Source organism: Daucus carota, chromosome 5 (genome assembly GCF_001625215.2).
Source record: "Daucus carota subsp. sativus chromosome 5, DH1 v3.0, whole genome shotgun sequence".
Lineage (NCBI taxonomy): Eukaryota > Viridiplantae > Streptophyta > Magnoliopsida > Apiales > Apiaceae > Daucus > Daucus carota.
Genome location: NC_030385.2, coordinates 30782529 through 30797740, shown reverse-complemented (window position 1 = coordinate 30797740; position 15212 = coordinate 30782529). Strand labels below are relative to the sequence as shown.

The 15212-nt window shown below is 35.6% G+C and overlaps 2 protein-coding genes and 1 pseudogene across 2 annotated transcripts; 1 reads left to right on the top strand and 2 right to left on the bottom strand.

The window, feature by feature from the left end:
* Window positions 1–1812: 1812 nt before the first annotated feature.
* LOC108221563 (uncharacterized) lies at window positions 1813–3895 on the top strand (the record flags this gene model as incomplete). The annotated part of the gene is made up of 8 exons (XM_017395431.2): window positions 1813–1816; window positions 2204–2217; window positions 2361–2582; window positions 2669–2740; window positions 2918–3007; window positions 3235–3273; window positions 3412–3516; window positions 3701–3895. Coding segments are annotated over exons 1-8 (741 nt in total), but the record flags the coding sequence as incomplete, so codon positions are not given.
* Window positions 3896–6633: 2738 nt separating this feature from the next.
* LOC108221562 (sesquiterpene synthase 2-like) lies at window positions 6634–8108 on the bottom strand (annotated as a pseudogene).
* A 1856-nt stretch (window positions 8109–9964) lies between these two features.
* LOC108222155 (AP2-like ethylene-responsive transcription factor AIL1) lies at window positions 9965–14050 on the bottom strand. The gene is made up of 9 exons (XM_017396061.2): window positions 13655–14050; window positions 13282–13579; window positions 12937–13019; window positions 12586–12594; window positions 12388–12476; window positions 12222–12295; window positions 12039–12089; window positions 11841–11917; window positions 9965–11095 (listed from the first exon to the last, which is right to left on the bottom strand). Exons 1-9 carry the CDS (start codon window positions 13773–13775, stop codon window positions 10371–10373), a joined length of 1527 nt encoding a protein of 508 aa, XP_017251550.1. The 5' UTR covers window positions 13776–14050; the 3' UTR covers window positions 9965–10370.
* Between the last annotated feature and the right edge of the window lie 1162 nt (window positions 14051–15212).

The following is a 15212-nucleotide window of genomic DNA, read 5'->3' as shown; positions in this document are numbered from 1 at the left end:
GCTAAGTAAACTATTTAAAAAAAAGTAAAAACATTGTACATCCAGAAAACCGACCAGATTCAATATATTTCCGACCAAACTCATAATTTTAACACAGAAAACCGACCACATGCAACACATTTCCGACCAAACTCATAATTTTAACACAGAAAACCGACCAAATTTAACTCATTTCCGACCAGATTCTTAAGTGCAGAAAACCGACCATTTCGTTCTGTCATTTCCGACCGATATACGACTCTGGCGGTCGGTTTTGACTTGTGAGAAAAACAAAAAAAATTGTTCAGCTAAGTAAACTTAAAAATTAAAAATTGAAAAAATTGAAACTAGCTTTTAGTCAGTTAATAAATTAATAAAAAATTATTCATCACTTAATATTTGATTATTAAATTTTTTTTATTTCCATAACAAAATATAAATACTGACTAACTAATTTCAAATTAATTATTCAAACAGCAGAAAAATGTAAAATCTTTGTGATATGGTCTAATTTAAGGTACTAATCATGATAGCAAAAGAAGAAAAATATAAAAAAAATTATAAAGATACTATTCTGTTACGAATCATGCGTTGCAGTGAATGTCGGACTTCAGGGTTTGGATTTTATCAGAAGTTATCCTAGGGTGTATACTTTCAAAATATCAATTTGTTTTTTAGGCGATCCAACCGTACGGATCGTAAATTAAGTAGTCATAGTAGTTGTATGCCAAAAATCAAATCAATAGGATTTTATCCGCGGAGATATTATAACGAAAATATTATGTTATACTTAAATATAGACGTAGGGTTATTTTTTTACAAAAAAAAAAATTGTTTTTTAGGCGATCCAACCGTACAGATCGTAAATTAAGTACTTATCGTAGTTATATACCAAAAATCAAGGCAATAGGATTTAATCTATTGAGATATCATAGCGAAAATGTTATGTTGTATGGATGTAGGGTTATTTTCTTTACAAAAAAATAAATTTATTTTTTAGGTGATTCAACCGTACAGATCGTAAATTAAGTACTCCTCATAGTTATATACCAAAAATCAAGTCAATAGGATTTTATTTGTTGAGAAATTATAACGAAAATATTATGTTATTCTTAAATATAGACGTAGGGTTATTTTTTTTAAAACAAATATATTTGTTTTTAGGGCGATCCAACCATACGGATCGTATATAATTACTCAACTTATATTGGTCCTTAAAATTGATAATTTTGAACATTAGTTGAAGGAATATTATAATTAAAAACTAATTTTCTAGTTATTTTATTTTGTAAAATAAATGTATGTTTATATTTAAGTTTCTTTAGTTTTAACACAATGATGTAGTTGGTCTAGTGGTTAAACACTAACCTGGCTGAGCAAGGGTCGCGGGTTCGATTCAGTGGGATTGATTTTACTTTTTTTGCCATAGTTTCCCGGGTTTGTTTTGGCCAATAATTAAAACACCCGCTCCCTCTACTTTTCACTCTCTACTTTTCACTTTCACATTCATCTCTCCCAACTCTCTCAGACCTCTCTCCCTCTCCACTTACTTTTCTCTCCTTGTTTCTCTCAACGATCTTTCACAAATCTCTCACTGTGCAAGTGCTTCCCTCTCTCTCTCTCTCTCTCGATTCTCCATCTCTCTCTCTCTCTCTACTATGCTCATTCTGGGGTTTATAAATGTGTTTATATGTACTGTATACCATTATTATGCTCGTGTCTCTCCGTGTATCTCTCTCCGTATGCTTCTCCGGGATTTGTATCCCTCTCTATATGGGTTAGGGTTTTATTTTTTTTGTGGCTCAAATTTGTTTTAATCTGGTTTAAACTGATATGGGTTGGTTTTCGAGATAGGGAGACTAAGGAGTTCACATCTTCGAGGACTGATGAAACCGATAATTGGGGTTTGAGTTGAGTGGTGGGGCCGATTCTGATAATTGGGGGAAGAGGAAGGGAGGAAATATGGTGCTTTTGATAGTTTGAGGGAGAGGAGATGGGGTGGGTTTGAGAGAGACGAGAGTTGGGGGAAGAAGAGGGAGGATGTGGGGAGTGTTAATAAGCAGACGAGTGATTCAGATTGGAGTAGCAAATTGATTCAATGTCCCGTGTATTACCCTTCAAGAGAAGAATTTGAGGACCCTTTAGTATATCTGCAGAAAGTAGCTCCAGAGGCTTCAAAATACGGTATTATGAACTGGAAATATTTATTTTCTTGAATTTACAGTTTCTTTCTTTGAGGTGAGGAATTGCTGGTTTCAGTAAGTCATTACACAATACTAATTGAACTGCTATATATTTGCTGCTTAAAATGAGTCGTAGAAAGAAATGACAAGATATTACGACCTAATTGTAACTAAATATGTACCACTCTGAGCATACAGCTTCTAGGATTATTAACAAGTTTGAAGGGAATCACATCGTTAGATTTGGTAGCATCGCAATGTGTGCTAAAATTATACAGTGATGGAGGAATAGCGATATTGAACAAAAGTGAGACACAACAACTTACAAGATTCTCAGCACACTTCATAAGCAACGCTGAACAATCTCAGTCCTGTAACTTTGCAACTTTTCTTCCCAACACCGAAGACACTCCTCTGCAGGTACTGAATGCTTGTGCTTCTCTTTGTACCATGTAAAAGTAATTTTTTGCATACTGATCTAACCTCTGATATTCATAAAATTCCAGCGAGCAGAGTGGATCAAATACCTGGGAACTTTTGCTAATATGGAATTCAGAGCAAATAAAGTCTATGACGCTGTGAGTTGAACAAACTCGTGTCATATTCTATTAAACTTTACCTGGAAAAGGGAAATTCTGCAATTTTCATCACACATTTGTTTTAAGAAGGCAAATGTGATATAAAACTTCATATAGTAGTAATACTACCCGCGTTCTGGACTTTCTATAAATCTGTTCAAATATGATGATTTGCAGGTGAAAGCAAACTATCTGTGCTTGGCTAAAGCAGCTGCCAACAAGACAACTTCTTTCAAGCCAGTGGTAGCCTGGTTGGCTTTCAATGATGTATGCATAATATACCTTGTGCCTATGTCTTTGTGTCCTCTGTAAATTTCATCATGTACATAATCAAATCAATAATTTGTGAAAATCAAACAAACACGTTTATGGTTATATTCCTTGTGGGAACATTCTCCTACGACTGCAAATAAACGTATAAAGTTAATAGGTAAAGAAGAGATATCATTTACGGTAAAGTTTATCATTCCTCATAATATTTCTCTGTATTGTAGGGGGAGTGGTCGTTCACGCAGGATCCATACAAATTAAAGGTAATGTTTGTTTACAATGTCTTACTCTGCTACTCACAGACACATGGCTAATTTGACACCCGAACCTCAACCTCTTATTGCGAATATCATCATGCAAAGGTATCATCTTAACAGACCTATTATTAACTTGAATATCAGTATGTGGAAGATGCAGGGGGAGAAAATATAGACAAATCTATCAACAAAGCTACTTATAACAACACCATTCCTGATGATTGTGAAGACTTTCATGCCATCTTATGTGTAAGTTATTCCTAAATTTATTTGTTTAATCTAACAACTACAGATCTTATCTGATATTTTTAACTTTGTTCCAGCACTCTCTGATTTCTTGACAAATCTACAAATACGAAACAAAAAGTATATATTACCATAATCAAATTCAGTTAACTTGTGATACTAATCAAAATTATACTCGTGCAATTAGACTGTAGATGTAGTCATCGATGAAACTTACACGTCAGATCCATGGCACTATAACGTCAGCACCTTTCTCCAGAACATTAATGTAGAAGATCGATCATGTTTTGCCTTCATTACAAAACAAAGCTTGTGGAGGTACGACAAAAGACTGCAAAGTGCTAATTCCCTTGGTAAGCATTTCATGTTAAATTTTCGGACACTGAGTAGATAATACTGTCTTCACAAAGAATGTGCATAAAAATCTGATTCAAAAGAAAATATTTAGATGCTTATTAATTTGCTTATTAATCTGAGTAGATGAACTTGGTATGGAGTTCCTGGTCATACAGCTGTCGACTTTGAGAAGGTTGTCCAGCAGTACGTATATAAACAAGAAATACTATCAACTAATGGCGAGGATGGGGCGTTTAACTTGCTTGTGGAAAAAACAACTATGTTTTCTCCAAAGATCCTGCAGGAACATAATGTTCCTGTTTGTAAAGTTGTGCAAATGCCGGGGGAGTTTGTTATCACCTTCCCCAAAGCGTACCATGCAGAATTCAGTCATGGTTCAGTTCTTAACATTTGCGGATCTCCTGCTTCATGTTTTTCTTCTTTCATTCGTAGCCATATTCTAAAAGTATGTAGATATCTGTATAACCCTTTTCATTTTCTGCATGATCTTAGGCTTCAACTGTGCTGAGGCAGTAAATTTTGCTACTGGCGACTAGTTTTCATTTGGAGCTGCTGCAAGCCAACGTTATGCGCTTCTAAGAAGAATGCCTGTTGTTCATTTTGAAGAACTTCTCTGCAAAGAAGCAATGCTTCTGTCAAAGCATTCAAGTGATCAAGACATATCCTCTGAAGATTTAGTTATTCAGCTGTAACGTATATTTGCATGGTTTCGGTTATTTTGTTGAAAGAATTTGTAAATATATGAATGCTTGTTGGGTTTTAAATTATGTTGTACTGAATTTTAATGGATATGATTCTTGATTTTGGGTTTGAAATTGGATATTGTATGTGCATTGTTGGTTTGGTAAAATAACAGGGATATGGTATAGTTTACAATGTAAATACTGTATTTTTTTGAAATTTTCTCCCCAGAAAACCGACCAAATTTGCTCATTTCCAACAAAGAATGGTAAAAAAGAACTCAGATTACCGACCAGATGTAAACATTTCCGACCAAATTCATATCCTAAAACCCAGAAAACCGACCAAAGCAAGGCGGTCGGTGGTCGGTTTTAGCCCAGAAGCTCACCCAATGGACCCTGAAAATTATTTCCGACCAAATCATTTCCGACCACTGTGTGGTCGGTTTTAGACCAGAAGCTCATCCAATGGGCCCTGAAAAGGCATTTCCGACCGACTCATTTCCAACCACAATGTGGTCGTTTTTACAACTGGGCCCCGCAGCTGAGCCCTGAACTTCTTTACCGACCAACACATTTCCGACCGTCATTGGTCGGTTTTGAGACAATCCACGTGTATGACACATCAACGGTGGGCCAGATTTATCTGATACAATCCACGTGTATATGGACATGGAAACACATTTCCGACCGACAGAATCGGTCGGTTTTATAACTCATTTCGGACCGATACGTCATTTCCGACTCGGTTTAAAGGGACCGACGTGGTCGGTCGGTCAGTGGTCGGAAATGACCTCAAAACCGACCGATTTTGCTTATTTCCGACCGATTTTGGCGGTCGGAAATGCCCGCTTTTCTTGTAGTGTGGGATGTAAATAAACTGGCCAACAAGAAAGAAGAGACATAGAAAGAGACACAATAAGGAGAAGGAGATAAAAGATCCAGACTCATTTTTTACCCCTAACTTACGGTACGTCATACTCCCTCCTTACGTTTTATAGGTCATCCGTTTTGTTGTTTTGCTTTGTAGATCGGCTTAACATTGGATACGTATTTTTAGGTGTCGTGAAATTTGTTATTTTTATTATACAGTCAAAATATATTACGTGTATAGTCAAAAGTCAAAGTTAATTATAGAATAGAACGAGTATACAATTCAGAATATTTTGTTTTGTAATTTAATTTTTCACATCATATGACTAATGATTTGAACTCGTTTGGCTGAATTCATGATTTACGACTTAACGTGATTTATTTAATAATATGAGAATTCAAAATGTTTGTTTGAGTAATTTTGACTTACTAATGACTTAAAAATTATTAAAAATACATAAAAAAATTGATTTATGGGTAATTTACGACCTAGGGCCAGGGTAGGGCTGTCAAACGGATAATTCGGATACGGATATGCCTATATCCGTATCCGTATCCGTAATGGCCGGATTCAGATACGGATAATATCCGTATTATTTCGGATACGGATAATATCCGCTTTTTCTCGGATACGGATGCGAATATTTCGGACGGATGTCGGATATTTTTGATGACTCTACCGTATTAACGATGATTTTCAAACAATTTTTTGATGACTAAGCTCAAATAATATTTTTATATATGTATAAAGTGTTTGAGTATTTGTACAATTATATAAAAATTATGTAAATGTATTATTTAATGCATATACACACACTACAAGCTAAATAAAATAAAATTTTAATCACATATACTTATATATTATATAATTTAAATATCATATATGTATTTAATTTCGGATTCGAATATCACGGATTCGGATACGGATAATATCCGCTTTATTTCGGATACGAATAATATCCGCTTTTTCTCGGATACGGTTGCGGATTTTTCGGACGGATATCGGATCTTTCGAATTTTTTTGACAGCCCTAGGCCAGAGCAATGTTTATTAAAAAAATTCAAAAAAATTAAGCTGAAAGAAGTTTTATGATAGTGTATTGAATTTTAATTAAAATTCTTGCCATATTAAAAACTCTTGCAGGCAACGGCATCGATCGGAGCTGCTGCTGGATGCAGACATTCCTGATTCATGTCCATCCACGCATTTGTTATGCGTTTCTGTAATTCTGCAGTGCATCGCAAGCACTATCTTTCGGAACTCCATGTTGTTTCATAAAACACTCAACAGAGGACGGTATATGTGGTCTCAGCTTCTCAAACTGCAATTGCAACATAAATATACCTAAGCAACATCAAACTATCTTTATTATGGATACTACATATACAGATGCTTTACTACTAATATACCAAGTTCTATTTTTTTTAATGTAGGTACTCAATTTGCCTTACTTTTTATTGCATCAGTGAACTGCTGAAGTTCTTCAATGGTTCCATAGATATGTCATCCATTATGGATGATAGAGAAATCACTTTGGTAAAAAAATTCGAGCAGGGGAATAATGCGGCTCAAAGGACACCCCTGATATCCAAAAGTAGTATTCCACCAATCTGTCTTGCGAATGAAAGCTTATGTGCAAAATCTAAATCTTTCCACCACCTCAAATTTGATTCTTTCCCATAATTCTGCCATATTTCGCAGCACTTGGTTATGACTTGTGCCTATCAAATTTGCGGTATATTGAGATGTAATGCCTTGCCACAAGCCTGTTTAAATTCTTCCGAAGAGGATACTTTAGTGAACGACCAACAAGATCTACTAATGGACTCCCTAAGTTGGATTTCATATGTTCCTTAAGGTGAAAGGTGGTAAATTCTAGAGCATCATCTAGTACATTTTCCCCATGCACTCTCAGATGGCTGCTTCAAACAAGCTTAGTTCCTTTCACGTCCTTAACTAAGTTCTCTTTGAACTTGCTGTTGCTGCACTTGAATTTGTAGAGTACATCTGGATAAATGCACAGACGGTTACTATTCCATAGCAATATTACTTAGCATCAAACTATTAAATGACATATAAGTATACCAGAAGAGACATTATGTCCAGCTTGCTGTCTTAGTAGCCGGAAACATAGCTAGAGCAACATCATGCAGGTCATCATCAGTTTTGGTGCCATAATATACACTAAAACTATCCTTGAAGTGCTGCAATAATGTGTCTATCTCCGCTTCATCAAAGTGGTAAGACAAACCCAGCTGCCTTTGAATTTCGTCAATCAGGCTGATTTACTTCTCTTGTTGAGATCTTTCCCCTGCACTTAGCAATATTTTCTTCACTTCTTGTTTTGGCAGTTGAAGATGCCCTTTATAGTTACACAAGTTTGTTAGTACACTTAATAGTACATAACGCATAGCAGCTGTGCATACATATTATAAATTGAATTTTAGCAAATACAACAGATGAATCATTGAATGCGAGGAATCTGTTTCCCCAGATGCTAGGATGATAAGGTGCTGATTTCCGAGTAATCTAAGGCACCACATTTGGAGTAGAGTGGACATGCAGAGCCAAATCTAGTCAGCCAGATTTCATTGCAGAGACGAAGAGTTCTTTTTACTGGATATATAATTAAGTTCTACCATTGTATCCTCTCCATCCTTGTCTAGTTGTCTGAAATCCCCGCATAACTAAGTTATTATATTTTAGAGATTAAAATATTTTGTGAGAGGAGGTATTATAATCACTTTGAAATAAAATTAAAAAAAGTGATTAGAATATAATCTATGAGATTATAACCTTCAAAATTAAGAAAGAATAATATAATTATTTTCAGATTATAATTAATCCTTTCAAACAAACCTATCTCAGAGTGTTTATCAACTGCTTACATATTTTGACATTAGTGAGAGGTGCATTTGATACACGCGAGAAGCATGATAAACAACACACAGAGCATCATTGTATCCTCTTCCTATCTTCTTAGTTCTCCAGAGGAAATGAAATGCGGCCAGTAAAGAAAGACAAGCGTAGCAGGATTTTAAAGAAATTACTTTTAAATAACAGGAGCATATTTTAATTATTTTCAGTGTTGGATATATTTTTTTTCTTCGGTGTTGTTCTGCGGCTTCTGCCTACCTACATGTTTTCAACGTGATTTTTAAGTATTTTTAATTGGAATAACTAATATAAAAAGTACAATTTTATAAATGTTACTATCATAGTACTGTAAGTGGATAATGTTTATTGCGTATACAAGGGCCGTTTGGACAAACTTAAAAAAAGTGATTCTATGCTTAAAGTAAAAAAGTGGATTAGAAGTGAGAATTAAATAAGTTAATAAAGTGTTTGGAAAAGAAGTAGAAGTTGTGAGAGAGAAGCTAGCATTCTCATCCTTTTAAAAGTACTTCTACTTCTTTACACAAACAGGTAAGAAAAGCAGAAGTCAGAAGCGGCTTCTAATTCCTTTATACAAACACCCCCATAGTTATATTACAGCAAATATTTTCGAAAACATTCTGAAATTATATTTTAAATAAATATGGTAAAGTTGAAGATACATGGACTTGGTTAAACCCAAGTGGTTCTATGCATACAAGAAAAGTTATCATTTTAGCATTTTGAACTAATTAAAGCTAAAATGTATCTAATACTTAAAACCCAGAAACATATTTTGGAAGAAATTTGTATAGTAGAAGATTTTTAATTGTTGGTATGTACATAAAATACAAAAACCTAATTTAAAAATATATATGACACAACTTTATTTAAATTAATTAATTAATCTATCAATTTTAAAAGTATTTACAAAATAATTTATTCAAAATAGTTCATTAATTATTTCGCTAGTTAAAATAATCAATTCAATCAAGATAATTATAATCATTTTAACCAAGTTTTAAAATAATTGTTTAAACACTTTACACGACAACAAAACCGTCTTTTAAGACCGAACGCGCGAAACTTATTATGAAAATGTAAAATTGGTCATATATTCTAGTATTGTTTACGACGGAATCATGAATATGTTATGTAGTAAACTGATGTAAAAATTTCATGTTGACTCCCTCCCTTAAATTATGATGATAAGACGATAATTTCATCGTAAATTTACATAAAACCCGCAGGTACTTACGACGAAACAATGAATTTCTGACAAAATTTTAATAACCGACCAGGTTTTGAACTTTAGACGGCTTCAAAAAAAATGGAATATGTCCGTCGTAATTACATGCATTTACAATGGGAACAGTATTAAATTTCGGTAGTGAAAAACTTGCTTTTATTGTTTAGCCGATTTCAGGTCAAAAATTTGTAATTACTGAACATTCCCCAAACTCGTGAAAAGTATAGTTTCCGATCATTTAATTTTTGAACACCCCAACCCTTATCACAGAGTCTCGTCTTACATACTAATCGGTCTTTCCTTTTTCTTTTTTTCTTTACTAAACTGAAGTTCAACACCTAAATCTGTCACCAGTAACATGAAGTTCTAACACATAAATCGTCACATACAGAATCACGCGTTAACATCAAGTCCTACATAGAAATTGCCTGAACCCCAACATATAAATCGAGACGGAATCGCTCCTGGAGTTTCCCGCCTACAAAATACATTGATCACTAACGGTACGTTCTACTTATAACGTTAACAGAATTTAACAGAACTCCTGGCCAAACTCTGTACGTACTTTCTGTATATAAAAATATTACAGACAACTAAAAAGCCAAGAGAATAGATTAAAGTACCACAACAGTGCCAGAGACAGATAGAAAACGACTGCTACAAAGATTTTCTTCTAATTTTACCATAATAAATCCCTCCGCCCGCATCGAAAGATATACACTATATTACTAGAAATGGTTAGTTCGTTGCCATGCAACTGCTTCCTAATGATCAAACGTAAAGTGCCTTGGCTACATTTCTGTCGAGCACTCTTGACTAAAAGATCATTCCATGCCATATATAGGACTTTGATACACTGACAAGTTACTGGCTCTTGCAGACGAGAATGGGATATTCCAGTCATAGAAGTTACCTTCAGACCCTCCGTAGTAAGGGGTGTTGTCGTTGATATTGCTATTCAAGTCCATTGGCATGGCGAATGAAATAGAGCTCGAAGCACCGCCATCAGCACTGTTTTGCTTCTGCGGGTTAATAATATTCAAGTCCATTGGCGTGGAGAATGAAATAGAGCTCGAGGAGCCACCATCGACACTGCTTTGTTGCTGCTGCAGGTTATTAATGTAACTCCCTCCACCACCAGTACTGAAGTATGCTGCATCATTGTTAAAGTCCATGCAGAATGCTGTGCTTTGATTGTAAAGCCCTTCGGTCCCCGTGCTGTTGTAACTCTGCTGGTTATATGCAATTACAGGCCAGTAATCAGATGAGTCTTGTTTGACTGGCATCCCAAATGTTATTGACGATGACGACATTGAAAGATCACAGTGGTCTAGTTGAGTGCTTTGGTTACGGCTTGCGCTTTTGAGGGAACCGGATGGGTTGGAAGATGATTTAGACTTCGATTTGGTGGTTGTGCCACCTACAGGCAGATTGCTAGTGGCAATGCTGTTGACATCGTATCGGCTCATGTCAAAGTTTGTGACAGCATTCACCCCTCTGAACTTGATTGCTGCAATGTCATAAGCCTCAGCAGCTTCTTCCTGTGTACCTGATGTTATGAGCAAATATCAACTTAATGTAATACAATGAAACCATAAAATGCGCTACTATGAGAAGATTTGGAAGCGGGGTGGAGTCAAAAATGTAGGTCAAAGGCACACAAGACTTGTTGTCCAAACTACATACCTTCTGTTGTAAATTAAAATATAATTCATATAATAGATGATATAACTTCAAAATAAAGTTGAGAAAGTAAGGAAATTAAACATTTTCATTTTCTTACGCTCTTAGACCTATTCAATAATAATATGACATCTAATACAATTGAAAGGATAAGTCATTAATTCAGTAGTGTTAATGTTAATATGAGTACGTAGCACCCTTTGTGGAGAACATAAAGTCATAAAGTATAGAGTACCATGTGCAATACCCCGTCTAATGCAACAAAATTATGATTCTTTATTCTTGGTCTCCCTACCAAACTCATTTTCTAGCTAGTCATCAAATGGGTTCTAAAAGGTGTCACGTTTACACATAGCGTGGCATCTTCTGAAGACATGAGTCATCAAACTAAATATACTCTTTAAAGTAACTGAATGTTATCACATGGTTTCAATTTAAAGAGATCACGAAATACCAAAATGCATGCACACTGGAATCAACAATGGCCTAGGCAATCAACCTTGATTATTTTCCAATACAAACTACTTTAGGTAATCAAGCAAGATCTACATTGTTTAATTTAATCATATCAAGCACTAGACCATGGATATATTAGGGCAACAGAAACTCACTGAATGTTCCAAGGTATAGATCTTTGTTGCCAGCAACTCTACCGATTCTTGCTTGCCAACGCCCGTGCTGATGATGCCTGTAATAAGATTCGAATAATTATATTAATATATAAGTAGTTTAATTAATCAAGTCTTTGGTGAGTAATGTATGTTTATAGTGCTTCATGAGTAATGTATGTTTTGTCTGGGGGGGAGTACCTGGTGACTCCTCTATACATGGAAGCACCTCTTGAAAACCCACTACTCTTCCTGCAACACAAGAGCACGAGATACTATACATATTAGTTAAGATAAATATACAACACAGCCTAATTAATAAGTAAAAGCAATCCCAGAAAGAACAAACACAAAGTATAGAATTTATAAAAAGGTGTATATAACCTTCTGAGGGAAGCAACAAACTCTTGTCTGGTCATGTTCTTCATCTCTTCCAATTCCTTTTCGTAGCTACTCACCTTCAGAATATAACGCAAACCGTATTATATCAAATGTCACAACTCATAAATTCGTTAAGTAGAAGACAAATCAATATAGATACTCCATTTACCGGAAAGTTTGTGGTAGTCGTGTTGCCCCAATACTTGAGGGCAGCAAGATCATAAGCTCTAGCTGCTCTGTCTTCTTTGTCATAACCACCTATACGATAAACATAAGGATTGATTTCATCAGAACAGGAAAAGGAATTACCACATAATTCATAATTCATGAACCCGACAATCAAAAAGTTGTGATTAAAAAAACTCACCAAGATAAACTGAACAATGGCCAACCGATCGCCACATCAGGCACATGCAACAAAACACATCAACATTAGAGAACTCGATTACACAACAAATAATAAAAATATTATATCCCGGAAGCACAACTGCATGGTCACGCAGACACAGCTAAAACTAGTAAGGCGGCAAGGGCGCCTGTGGTTTTCGAAAAACCGGGTGGTTTGAGACCTTCAATCTTGCCAATCATTCTAGCTAGATATCCGAAGCCATTATTATTTATTACTTCTGTGATCTAACCATGTGGTGCAGTGTCAAGATTTATTAAGTTGACAGGGTGCATGTTAGCCTTCAAGAACCCTAAAAATCAAGTTTATTACCTTGTCTTCCTTTTCGGCTTTGGCCTTCTCTTCTGCAACTGTTGTCCCACAGATGAGCTTCATATCTACCCGTCCATCTATGCCTGAAATATACCATCATACCCATTAACAACTTAGCCAATACGCACATACAATAATACATAATATTATACAGACGGTCGTGGAACAAGATTCTGAAATAGCCGACATCAATAATACTTATCAAATATTTTCAAAGGTCAATCAGACTTCAAATGATATTTTTCAAGAATTACAACTAAAAATTGAGAGCTCAAAACTCTTTTTAAAAAAATAATATAAATCAAACATTTAACTAATTAGATTACGGTGAGGGTATTCAGGCACCTAGTAACGCCTCGATAAATGGAGGTCCGTTGGCCAAAGGACTCAATGGCCTTCTTAGCAGGAGCCTGATCTTGTGGCTTCACAACCACGAGCTGCTTCTGCGAATCCTCGGGAGAACCAGGGCGCGCGCAGGATGGCGATGCGCTACTATTATGTTCAACTTTTCGTGCTTTGTTACTTCGTGCACACACCGCTTGTGCGCCGGACTCATCTGCGCAACCGCCTAGAAAATCTTCGAGCTTGGGACTCCCTAAAGTGAGCATGGACAAGTCCGTACTTTCACCATCATGCTCAACACCTGAATCACAACAACACGCCTCAATAATAAACACACGAAATTAATTTAAATATTCGAAGACAGTAAATTAATTACTTTGGGGATCGGCATGGAATGGTTGGAAAAGAGAGAAGCCGAGCCAGTTATCATTCTGATACTCATATTCATCACTATCAATATGATGATAGTTCTCGTGAGATGATATTGAAGAATCCATTTTTTCGATTTGCGTGTTTTTGTATCGTACCGAATTTCTCTTTTGGGGAAACGGCGTGGGCAGCTCTATTGTATTCTAATACTCCTATATAAGAATGATTTCCAAGGGAGATATGAAAAGATGACGAAGTGAGATGGTAAGGAAATAATCAAGTATGTTGATGTTGTTTCTGGTAAGGTGCAGATGAAAGGGAGGAGGGCGGGGGTTTAATTATAGCACGGTTTTCGAGGTTTTACTTTGGTGACCAGACGACCTGCGAGAGGTGTTATAAATGTCTTTTATTAAATGTTTGTATGTATGAATTCAAGTGTACATTTTTTACGGATTATAAAATGTTGACACAGTAGCGTGTTGTAGGCTTGTAGCGACAGATGTGTTTCAATGGTGAGCATGCAAAAGCAATTGTATGTATATCATCCCGACCTATAGGCGGTTTCCCTATTTTCCTCTCTCATGTCTCCTCTATCCTCCAACCGCCTTGAATCCTTGAATCAATCCGATTGAATGATGTATTAACAAAATCGGATTTCAAAAATTGCTAAATTTTCAGTTCGGGGTGAAATTTGAATAAAACAGTACAAAGAAATTTTACCGACATCACGAAGAAAATAACTAATCTATAAGTTGGTAAGATTTGTTTATAAATTGATTGAGCTAGATTTATCTAAAATTTTCTGTCAAAAAAAAAGATTTATCTGAAATTTGATGCCGAATTCAAGAAATGTAAAAAAATAATGAATAGTATTAAATAAGGTTCCCTGCATTTTGCAAGTGACGATAGAGCAGCATGAAATATTTGACTGCTTTTTGTAGATGAGCCATACACGAACTTTTAAAGAGAGGAAAATAACGACAACATCTGTTTGGTTTCCAGGAAGCAATGACTAAGGAGAAACCGGAAACACCGTGACATGGTGACGCTCAGACGTGTCATTCTTTTTCCTACCTTTCCATGGCAATATCGTTTTCACCTTTCGATTTCTAAAATGCAATTTAACGATATATAATTTTCCATATTTTCCATTTTCGCTTCACTCGTATCTTTTTTCTCGAAACACAAATCTCGTTTTTAAAAATATAAATTCACCTCTAAACAAATCGGTTTTACCGCAATGGCTATTGAAATGCATGTGTGCGTGACCATCATCATAACATGGCCGTTGCAGGAGGGCATGGAGTCAAAAGATTAAACTAATTAATGACACTCACATGGCTGGGAAACAAGCTTCTTACACGTGTGACGAGCGCTGCTACGTGTCAGCCCCAGAATGAAGAAATCATAGGTTACATGCAAAAATAACAATATAAATTTAACTTTAATATTTTTATTCGAGACCTGTCGCCGACGTGGTAGGTAAAGAGACTCACTGGATTTGTAGAATCTACTCCAAGTTGCGACTAAATTAATGCCTTTTTGAGTTAGACAAGATATGCCCA